Genomic DNA, 12238 nt, shown 5'->3' on the forward strand with positions numbered 1-12238 from the left:
TGTTGTGCCAGTCTTTACAATCATGGCAACTATGTGTTGTTTGTCTTCTTAACTTTGCTTCTTGTTTTTCTGACCAATGTTACTTTTTTTCTTAATTTCTTTGACCTAAGACAGTGCTGTGTAACTAATCTTATTAGTAAAGAAGCTGTATCTAGTACTTTACACCCACAATGGTGCTGTAAGTCGTTATTTATAAACTTTTCACTGTATTTATTTGAGTACACATAACAATCAAGCTCATTCAAATTCAATTCAAAGCCATTATTTAATTTTTCGGATACTATAAGACTGAAGATGTTGGAGGTATAGATAATTTGGTCCATTGGGTCTACTCTACCATCTCATAAGATCATGGCTGATCTGATGATCTTTAACTGCACTTTCCTGCCTTTTCCCCAGAACCCTGGATTCCTTCACGGATTAAAAATCTCTCAATCTTGAATATACTTATTGATCTAGCCGTGATAGCTCTCCGCAGTCAAGAATTTCACAGATTCACCACTCACAAAAAAGAAATTCCTCCACATGCCTGTTTTAAGTGGACTTTGAGATCATGCCCTCTGATCATAGACCCTCACAAGGGGAAACAACCACCCCGCCAAACTACTCTGTCAAGTCCCTGAAGAATTTTCTATATTCCAACAAGTGACGTTTTAATCGTTTCATTCTCCTAAACTCCAATGAACACAAGCTCAAACTGCTCAGCCTCTCATGAGAAAACCCCTCCATACCCAGGATCAACCTAGCAAACCTTTCCTCACCTTAAAATATGCCCTCTAGTTTTGAACTCCCCAATACTAGGGAAAAGATCTTTGCTATTCACCTTATCTATGCCCTTCATGATTTTATAAACCTCTAGAAGGGCACCTCTCAGCCTCCTACACTCCAGAAAAACAAGTCCCAGCCTATTCAGCCTCTCCTTCTAACTGAAATCCTCCAGTCCTAGCAACATGCTTTTAAAACTTTTCTGCACCCTCTCCAATTTAATAATATCCTTTGTATAACAGGGTGTCCAAAAACAGTACACAGTACATCAAATGTAGCTTCACTAGCGTCCTGTGCAGCTGCAACATGACGTCCCAATTCAGATACTCAATGGTCTGACCAACGAAGGCAAGTATACCAAATTCATTTTCCACCACTCAGTCTGTGACACCACTTTCAAAGAACTAAATACCTGAACACTGTCTCTCTGTTCGATAACACTCCCCAGGGACCTACCATTAAGTTCTGCCTTTGGCCATCTTTCCAAAGTACACTACCTTGCATTTATCTAAATTAAACTCCATCCGCCACTCCTTGGCGCTGAACAGCTTTTGTTTGCCAAGGTTGATTCACTTTTCCCATTCGGCTTTTATGCCTTAGAGAAGTGTTTTTCTCTTGTAATATATGTAGTACTTATTTAAATACTTGCCATTGCATGTCCACCATTAAATCTTTTAGTGTCTTTTCCACGCTTTACAAGAGGCGGGGAATTGGTTGGTTGGTTAGATGTTGTCTCCAAATCTTGCCAAACATCCTACCACTTCGACTGAAGGTCCCTAGACAGTGATCAGAAGTCCGAGTTCATCTCTCCCTTTGAACAGCAAGACCAGTATACTGACCTAGTGGAGATCAGCTTACTCAGCCAAGAACAGGGATTGAAGGTTGAACTTTCATCGTTTCTATGTCACTGCATAAATCCCTTGAACTAAAGTAGCAGTTTGCATTGTATTATAAAGAACAGAATGTAAGCATTCAGCATGGACAAATTAAAACCAGAAATGAACACATTGGAAACTCACACAGCAGCATGTTACAGCTATATTTTGATATAGGTCCACTTCATGTCTTTTTTAAAAAGCTGAAAACCAAGGCAGCAATTTGTCTAAAACTTGTGCAACTTTGAAATACACACCACAGTGTCAAGGGGTAAAGGCCTCCATTTGCTCTTTGGTTTAGTAAAGACATCAATTACAGTCGCAACTGGATCCTGTGATCAGCAAACAAATAACATCAAGACAGTGTTAAAAAAACATACTAATGCTTTACAAAACTGAAGAGTTAATTATCAATATCTGCATTTACTAGAATAACATTTCATGCAAACAGCTAAGAGGCGGAGAGTGAAATCCTATTCGTTAACCAGGGTACCACTCTCAGCCCTGCCATTCTTGCACCCCAGAGTAAGCGTACAAGTGCCACAACCTCAACCACACAAATCTGTTTCACTCCAAGTTTGGATTTATCCAGACAGTTCCCATTTGCAATTATGCAGTTTTCCTTCATGCACCTATCCAAATTATTCAGAGTTTCTGCCTCAACCCACCCTGTAAATCTCATGGCCTCACAGCTGTACTTCTCTTCTGTTCTTTCAACTGGCTTATAGTCAATCTTATACCTGCAGTTTCTCATTCTAGGCAATTCAACGCCTGGAAGCAACATATTTCTATCTAAACTGTCCCGTACCTTCAGAATTTTAAGTACTTCCATAGTAACTGCATCATTCTAATAAAAAATTTAATTTTGGCAGCATTCAAATAAATCTTCACTATACTATCTCTTCAGTAGAGCTGCTTTGGAAGATTTAAACTAGTAAAGTGGGGGATTTGGACACCGAGAGATAGTGAGGACAGATTTCAATCTGAGACTGGTACAGTTGAGAAAAGAAGCGAGCCAAACGGTCAAGGCAGGCAGTGACAAGGCAGAGAACAAGCGAAGACTGTTAAGCTAAACTGCATTTATTTCAATGCAACAGGCCTAACAGGGAAGGTAGGTGAACTCAGGGCATGGCATAACAATTACAGAAACATGGCTCAGGGATGGACAGGACTGGCAGCTTAATGTTCTAGGATAAAAATGCTACAGGAAGGACAGAAAGGGAGGCAAGACAGGAGGGGGGAGTGACGTTTTGATAAGGGATAGCATTACAGCTGTACTGAGGGAGGATATTCCCGGAAATACATCTAGGGACGTTATTTGGGTGGAACTGAGAAATAAGAAAGGAATGATCACCTTATTGGGATTGTATTACAGACCTCCTAATAGTCAGAGGGAAATTGAGAAACAAATCTGAAAGGAGATCTCCGTTATCTGTAAGAATAATAGGGTGGTTATAGTCAGGGATTTCCAAACATCGACTGGGACTGCCACAGTGTTTAGGGCTTGGATGGAGAGGAATTTGTTAAGTGTGTCCAAGAAAATTGTCTGATCCAGTATGTGGATGTACCTACTAGAGAAGGTGCAAAACTTGACCTACTCTTGGGAAATAAGGCAGGGCAGGTGATTGAGGTGTCAGTGGAGGAACACTTTGGGGCCAGCGACCATAATTCTATTAGTTTTAAAATAGTGATGGAAGAGCTTAGACCAGATCTTAAAGTTGAAGTTCTAAATTGGAGGATGGCTAATTTTGACGGTATTGGGCAAGAACTTTCAAAAGCTGATTGGGAGCAGATGTTTGCAGGTAAAAGGATGGCTGGAAAATGGAAAGCCTTCAGAAATGAGATAAAGAGTCCAGCAACAATATATCCTTGTTAGGGTGAAAGGAAAGGCTGGTATGGGTAGCGAACGCTGGATGACTAAAGAAATTGAGGGCTTGGTTCAGAAAAAGAAGAAAGCACAGGCCAGATATCGACAGCCGAGATCAAATGAATCCTTAGGAGAGTATCAAGGCAAGAGGAATATACTTAAGAGGGAAATCAGGAGGGCAAAAAGGGGACACGAGATAGCTTTGGCAAATAGAAGTAAGGAGAATCGAAAGAATTTTTACAAATACATTAAGGACAAAAAGGTAACTATGGAGAGAATAGGACCCCTCAAAGATCAGCAAGGTGGCCTTTGTGTGGAGTCGCAGATGGGGGCAGGTACTAAACGAGTATTTTGCGTCAATGTTTATTGTGGAAAAGGACATGGGAGAGATGGAATGTAGGAAAATAGATGGTGACATCTTGAACGGTGTCCATATTACTGAAGAGGAAGTGCTGGATGTCTTGAAATGCATAAAAGTGGATAAATCACCAGGATCTGATCAGATGTACCCTAAAAGCTAGGGAAGTGATTGCTGGGCCCTTTGCTGAGATATTTGTATCATCGATAATCACAGATGAGGTGCCGGAAGACTAGAGGTTGACTAACATGGTGCCATTATTTAAGAAAGGTGGTAAGGAAAAGCCAGGGAACTACAGACCAGTGAGCCTGACATTGGTGTTGGGCAAGTTGTTGGAGGGAATCCTGAGGGATAGGGTGTACATGTATTTGGACTGATTAGGGCTAGTCAACATGGCTTTGTGCATGGGAAATCATATCTCGCAAACTTGATTGAGCTTTCTGAACAAGTTACAAAGAGAATTGATAAGGGCAAAGTGGTGGACATGATCTATGTGGACTTCAGTACGGCGCTCGACAAGGTTCCCCATGGGAGACTGGTTAGCATGGTTAGATCTCATAGAAAACAGGGAGAACTAGTCATTTTGATACAGAACTGACTCAAAGATAGAAGAGAGAGGTTGGTGGTGGAGGGTTGCTTTTCAGACTGGATGCCTGTAACCAGTGGAGTGCCATGAGGATCGGTGCTGGGTCCACTACTTTTCATTATTTATATAAATGATTTGGATGTGAGTATAAGAGGTATAGTTAGTAAGTTTGCAGATGACACCAAAATTGGAGGTGTAGTGGAAAGCGAAGGTTACCTCGGATTACAACAGGATCTTGATCAGATGGGCCAATGGGCTGAGGAATGGCAGTTTATTTTAGATAAATGCGAGGTGCTGCATTTTGTAAAAGCATATTATAGCAGGACTTATACACTTAATGTTAAGGTGCTAGGGAGTGTTGCTGAACAAAGAGACCTTGGAGTGCAGGTTCATAGCTCCTTGAAATTGGAGTCACAGTTAGATAGGATAGTGAAGAAGGCATTTGGTATGCTTTCCTTTATTGGTCAGCATTGAGACAGGAGTTGGGAGGTCGTGTTGCGGCCGTACAGGACATTGGTTAGGCCACTGTTGAAATACTGCGTGCAATTCTGGTCTCCTTCCTATCGGAAAGACGTTGTGAAACTTGAAAGGGTTCAGAAAAGATTTACAAGGATGTTGCCAGGGTTGGAGGATTTCAGCTATAGGAAGAGGTTGAGTAGGCTGGGACTGTTTTTGCCTCGAGCGTCGGAGCCCGAGTGGTGACCTTAGAGAGGTTTATAAAATCATGAGGGGCTTGGATAGGATAAACAGACAAAATCTTTTCCCTGCGGTGGGGGAATCCAGATCTAGAAGACATAGGTTTAGGGTGAGAGCGCAAAGATATAAAAGAAACTGAAGGGGCAACTGTTTCACGCAGATAGTACATGTATAGAATGAGCTGCCAGAGGAAGTGGTGGAGGCTACTGCAATTGCAACATTTAAAAGGCATCTGCATAGGTATATGAATAGGAAGCATTTGGAGGAATATGGGTCGGGTGCTGGCTGGTGGGACTAGATTGGGTTGGGATAGCTAGCATGAATGAGTTGGACCAATGGGTCTGTTTCCGTGCTGTAAATCTCTATGACTATAAATCTCAAATCATTTGAGTAGGCTAGCAGAGTGGAGCCCAATACTTCACAATGAAGTTTAATTAAGGTTAATATAAGCTTCTCAGAGATGATGATGTTGTGGTAATGTCACTGTACAGTAATCCAGATGCACATGCTAATGGTCTGGGGATAAGGATCCCAATCCAACCAATAAATCTGGGATTTATAAAGCTAATCTCAGTGATGTAAAAAACCCACCTGGTTCACTCCTGCCCTTCAGGAATGAAAATCTGCCATCCTTACTAGTCTAGCTTACATGGAACACCTGACCTGCATAGGCTCTTATTTGCCCTCTGAAAGTCATTCCATTAAAGTGTAATTCACATTGGGCAGCAAGTGCAGGCTTTGCAGCAATGTCAACATTTCTTGAAAAAAAAAACACATATTGAACTTACACTCAAAACTTATGTATGCAAGTGTGGCCAACCAATACACTCAAACAACGGTGGCACTGACATCTTTGTTGTGCATCCATGTTTGATTCACAAAACCCCTTTCAGCTTGTCACTTTGTTCACTGCGAGCAGGCCAGTGAAAGAATCCACAAAGACAGGCCGAGTGACAGTAAACTACATTTGGCAAAATTTTTTTCCGATTCCCTACAGTGTGGAAGCAGGCCCTTTGGCCCAATAAATCCACACTGACCCTCCAAAGAGTAACGCACCCAGACCCATTTCCCCTCCGACTAATGCCCCTAACACTAGGGCAATTTAGCATGACCAATTCACCTGACTTGCACATCTTTGGACTGTGGGGGGAAACTGGAGCACCCGGAGGAAGCCCACGCAGACATGGGGAGAACGTGCAAACTCCACACAGACAGTCACCCGAGGCTGGAATCAAACCTGGGACACTGGTGCTGTGAGGCAGCAGTGCTAACAACTAGGCCACTGTGCTGCCCAATTAACTTATTAGTTTATTAAACATCTTTAAAGATTTAAATTTCAGATCAATAGAAGTACTGAGATTTTGTGCAAGGGATCACAGCTTGAAACTGGAGCTGATACAAAAGACTAATAAACTTTGTTCCTGGCCTCTGAAAATGAGAGAAGGACGAATAAAAGACATCAAAAATTTCAAGTAGCTTGAAAATAGAAATTTATTTAGTTAACTTGTGTATGTAAAACGTATAAAAATATTTACACACAATAACTTTTGCTGTGTCAAAAAGATCCCATTCCTTGGAATGAAGCAGAAACCTAGGTTTATAGTTATGCACAAGCAAAGTTTCAGGAGAATGCTGCATTGTGGAGATGCCAAAGTGCGCCCTCTACAGTTGGCATTGCAGCAAAAGCGGTCCATTATAAAATTAGAATTACTTTGGTTTCCAGTTTGATGGAAGGTCATCAACTTAGAGTCATAGAGATATACAGCACGGAGACAGACCTTTCGGTCCAACCCCACCATGCCAACCAGATATCCTAACCCAATCTAGTCCCACCTGCCAGCACCCGGCCCCTATCCCTCCAAACCCTTCCTATTCATATACCCATCCAAATGCCTTTCAAATGTTGCAATTGTACTAGCCTCCACCAATTGCTCTGGCCCCTCATTCTATTCCCTTTCTGACTGAAACAGCTGCCTCTTCGGTTTCTTTTATATCTTTCCCCTCTCACCCTAAACTTATGCCCTCTAGTTCTGGACTCCCAGGGAAAAGACTTTGTCTATTTATCCTATCCATGCCCCGCATGATTTTATAAACCTCTCTCAGGTCACCCCTCAGCCTCCGACGTTCCAGGTAAAATAGCCCAGACTGTTTAGCCTCTCCTTATAGCTGAAATCCTCCAATCCTGGCAACATCCTTGTAAATCTTTTCTGAACCCTTTCAAGTTTCACAACATCTTTCCGATAGGAAGAACAGAACTGCACACAGTATTCCAACAGTGGCCTAACCAATGTTCTGTACAGCCGCAATATGACCTCCCAACTCCTGCACCCAATACTCTGATTGATAAAGGAAAGCATACCAAACACCTTCTTCACTATCCTAAATGCAGCACCTCGCATTTATCTGAATTAAACTCCATCTGCCACTTCTCAGCCCATTGGCCCATCTGCCTATCTGATCAAGATCCCACTGTAATCTGAGGTAACCTTCTTCGCTATCCACTACACCTCCAATTTTGATGTCATCTGCAAACTTTCTAACTATACCTCTTCTGCTCACATCCAAATCGTTCATATAAACTTGAAAACATGAAATTTTCTTGTTCCTCCAGATGTCTCCTGAACTGCTGTTTCCAGTATTTTACATATTATTTCCTGTATTTTACTCCATAGATGCATCAACCCCTAGCTGTCAATAATATTGTGAACCTATTCTACTTAGGTAGAATTATAGGAACTAGCATTCTCAAGATCAAAATCAGACTTCTTGCACATCAAAGTCCACTTAACAATTTTTAGATTTTCTGCCTTATGACTAATATCCCTTTGCAGTTTCTTTGTTCTTCTAAAGAGTTAATGATACCCACGTTTGTATTATCTGCATGCCTTTGGACCCATTTGTTTTTTTTTTGGGATGTGGGCATTAGTGGTTAAAAATTCAGAGTCAACCACATCACTGTAGATCTGGAACTGAAAATAAGCCCACCAGATAAAGACAGCAGATTTCCTACCCTAATGGACAATAGTGAACTAGATGGATTTTTACAACAATTGAGTGTTACGTAGTCACCATCAGGTAGTTTTTAATTCCAGACATTTTAAAAACTGAATTCAAATTTCACCTCCTGTAATGGCAGGATTTAAGTCTAAGTCCCCAGAACTTTAGCCTAGGGTACTGGATTACTAGCCAAGTAACATGACCACAGGTGCCACTACCTCTCCCTTGTATCCAAATTCTTAAAGAAAATAATGACTGGGAAGTAGTTCCAGAACAGTAACGCATGGGACACCATAAACCATTTCAAACAACAGTGAAATATAACGCATAACTTTCCATTAATTTTTAAATCTACTTTATATTCTCCTTCTACTTCCAAATATTTTGGGGATTCAGGTTCATCAGAATGGAACACGTGCTCACCTCCATGCAAATCTGGTAAAGTACAAGGCATGCCGTGTGGTTGAAGAGACGATGTCTTTTCCAGTTAAATTCTACACAGCCATCTTCCGTTTCATGGGTGACTGAGACATAAAAACTGCTGATAATATTTGGCACATTTGGTATGAAAAAACAGTTCACAAAACTAACCTAAAACGTGATCACCAGCCCATTAGTGACGCAGAAAAATAAGCAAAATCGGTAAAAATGAACCTGCCACCAAAGGTGTTTACCCAGTAAACCCACCCTTTTCAAATCTGGATACTGTAATTTTCACATTTCTTATTGCTTAACATTTCCTTTGCAGATGTTTATATTTAACCTATTGAAATATCTGACTGCCAATTAATTTACAGCACTAATACTTAATAGTATCCCTTTAATACGTAATGCAAAGCATTGTATTCATAGGAATCTACAATATTGAATCTTCCCTAAAGCCACATACTTCATCTTCACATACTTCATCTTCAAATTATCACTTTTTACTGTGAGCATGAATTATTAATCAACTATGTAAGCAGACAGGAGTCAAGCTTGATAACATTGTCACTCGATAACTACTAAGAGGCTGACATGCACTTCCGCTATGGTTCAGAAACATCAACAGCTATAGCATACCTTTGATTTTATAGAATGTTTCTTGAATAAAAGCCTGGATCGCTTTGAAACGCTCAACCACAAAACCCAGAGTGGGAAACTGACAGCTACCATAGCTGATCAGCTGATTTGATAGCACATTTGGGAATATTTTTTGTAGTCTTAAGGTCTGAAACCGGGTGAATGAGGCGCCTATACCAACAAAATTACACAAATCAGTCCAAGCAGCACAGCAAAATCAATTTCAAAATGCACTATCATCATCTTGCATCATTCGTGACTGAATTACTAATTCGAACCTCATGCTAGGGGCTGACACGCACAATCTATGCTGATAACTCCGTATAACACTGAATGCACTGCATTGTGAAGAAACTCTGTAAATGCAAAAGGGGACAAGAGAGTTCTCCAGATTATAATTCAATATTTAATACTTAACACCAGCAAAACAAATTATGTGTCTACACACAAACTGCTGATTAAGTTAAGAACGAGGTATTTAAGGATTGGGGAACGGTGGCGGTGGGGAAGGAATGTTACTGTGAGGCGCCGCTTACTAGTTATTTTCACAAGGAAAAAAAACATGGCAAACAAACAAAATTGATATGTAGGCCTTTGTCGGGTTCCAAGCGATCGATCATGTTAGAGGATTCTCTAGTCCGAGGTACAGACAGATAGTTCGGTGACCAGCAGCGAAAAAAGAGAATTGTGTGTTGCTTCCCTGGTGCCAGGATCAAGGATGTCTAAGACAGGGTGCAGTTGTTCTCAAGAGGGAGAGGGGCCAGCAGGAGGTCATTGTATACATTGGAAGGGAAAAGGTTGAGATCCTGAAGGGAGATTACAGAGTTAGGCAGGAATTTAAAAAAGAGGTCCTTGAGACTAGGAATATCTGGATTACTCCTGGTTGTACGAGCTAGTGAGGGCAGGATTAGGAGGATAGAACAGATGAATGCATGGCGGAGGAGCTGGTGTACGGGAGAAGGATTCACATTTTTGGATCATTGGAAACTGTTTTGGGGTAGAAATGACCTGTACAAGAAGGACGGATTGCACCTAAATTGGGAGGGGACTAATAAACTGGCAAGGAGATTTGCTAGAGCTGCTCGGGAAGATTTAGGTGAAGGGATGGGACCCAGGGAGATAGTGAGGAAAGATTTCAATCTGAGACTGATACAGTTGAGAACAAAGGCGAGTCAAACAGTCAGGGCAGGCAGGGACAAAGCAGAGAACAAAGTAGGACTGATAAGTTAAACTCCATTTATTTCAATGCAAGAGGCCTAACAGTAAAGGCAGATGAACTCAGGGCATGGTTAGGAATAAGGGACTGGGATATCATAGCAATTACAGAAACGTGGCTCAGGGATGGACAGGACTGACAGCTTAATGTTCCAGGATACAAATGCTACAGGAAGGACAGAAAGGGAAGCAAGACAGCAGAGAGAGTGGCGTTTTTGATAAGGGATAGCATTACAGCTGTACTGATGAGGATATTCCCAGAAATACATCCAGAGAAAGTATTTGGGTGGAATGGAGAAGTAAGAAAGGATTGATTGCCTGATTGGGATTGTATTATAGACCCCCTAAATAGTAAGAGGAAAACTGAGAAACAGATTTGTAAGGCGATCTCAGTTACCTGTAAGAATAATAGTGTGGTTATGGTAGGGGATTTTAACTTTCCAAACATAGACTGGGACTGCCACAGTATTAAGGGTTTAGATGGAGTGCAATTTATTAAGTATGTACAGGAAAATTTTCTGATTCAATATGCGCATATACCTACTGGAGAAGGTGCAAAACTTGACCTACTCTTGGGAAATAAAGCAGGGCAGGTGACTGAGGGGTCAGTGGGGGAGCATTTGGGGGCCAGTGACCATAATTCTTTTAGTTTTAAAATAGCGATGGAAAAGGATAGACCAGATTCAAAAGATGAAGTTCTAAATTGGAGGAAGGCTAACTTTGATGGTATTGGGCAAGAACTTTCAAAATCTGATTGGGGGCAGATGTTTGCAGGTAAAGGGATGTCTGAAAAATGGGAAGCCTTCAGAAATGAGATAATGAGAGTCCAGAGATACTACATTACTGTTAGGGTAAAAGGAAAGGCTGGTAGGCGTAGGGAATGCTGGATGACGAAAGAAATTGAGGGTTTGGTTCAGAAAAAGAAGGAAGCATATGTCAGGTGTAGACAAGACAGATGGAATGAATCCTTACAGTATAGAGGCAGGAGGATTCCACTAAAGAGGGAAATCAGGAGGGCACAAATGGAGCATGAGGTAGCTTTGGCAAATAGAATAAGGTGAATCCAAAGGGTTTTTTACAAATATGTTAATGACAAAAGAGTAACTAGGGAGAGAATAGGGCACTTCAAAGGTCAACAGCTTATAGAGGTTTATAAAATTGTGAGGGATATCTGGTCAGCATGGATAAGACAAATAGACAAAATCTCTTCCATGGGGTGGGGGAGGACAAAGGTTTAGAGTGAGAGGGGAAAGACATAAAACAGACCTAAGGGGCACCTTTTTCATGCAGAGGGTGGTACGTGTATGGAATGAGCTGCCAGGGCAAGTGGTGGAGGCTAGTATAATTATAACATTTCAAAGGCATCTGGATGGGTCTATGAATAGGAAGGGTTTGGCGGAATATAGGCCGGGTGCTGGCAGGAGGGACTAGATTGGGTTTGGATATCTGGTCAGCATGGACAAGTTGGATCGAACGGTCTGTTTCCGTGCTGTACATCTCTATGACTCTAGGTGTACCCTAGAACTCTGTGGGAAGCTAGGCAAGTGATTGCTGGGCCTCTTACTGAGATATTTGTATCATCGATAGTCACAGGTGAGGTGTCGGAAGACTGAACGTTGGCTAACATGGCGTCACTGTTTAAGAAAGGTGGTAAGGACAAGTCAGGGAACTATAGACCAGTGAGCCTGACATCGGTGGTGGGCAAATTGTTGGAGGGAATCCTGAGGAACAGGATGTGCATGTATTTGGAAAGGCAAGGACAGATTAGGGATCATCAACATGGCTTTGTGCGTGGGAAATTATGTCTCACAAACTTG

At 41.5% G+C, this 12238-nt stretch overlaps 1 protein-coding gene across 2 annotated transcripts in view; it reads right to left on the reverse strand.

Moving 5' to 3' along the window:
• Positions 1 to 12238, reverse strand: part of top3a (DNA topoisomerase III alpha) — a 40966-nt gene that overhangs the window by 15196 nt on the left and 13532 nt on the right. For both annotated transcript variants that reach the window (XM_060840714.1, XM_060840712.1), the window contains 3 exons: positions 9207 to 9377; positions 8568 to 8668; positions 1898 to 1972 (listed from right to left, as the gene is read on the reverse strand). In XM_060840714.1, the coding sequence (XP_060696697.1) occupies positions 1898 to 1972; positions 8568 to 8668; positions 9207 to 9377 (347 nt within the window). The remainder of the gene's footprint in view (positions 1 to 1897; positions 1973 to 8567; positions 8669 to 9206; positions 9378 to 12238) is intronic.

Source organism: Hemiscyllium ocellatum, chromosome 20 (genome assembly GCF_020745735.1).
Source record: "Hemiscyllium ocellatum isolate sHemOce1 chromosome 20, sHemOce1.pat.X.cur, whole genome shotgun sequence".
Classification (NCBI taxonomy): domain Eukaryota; kingdom Metazoa; phylum Chordata; class Chondrichthyes; order Orectolobiformes; family Hemiscylliidae; genus Hemiscyllium; species Hemiscyllium ocellatum.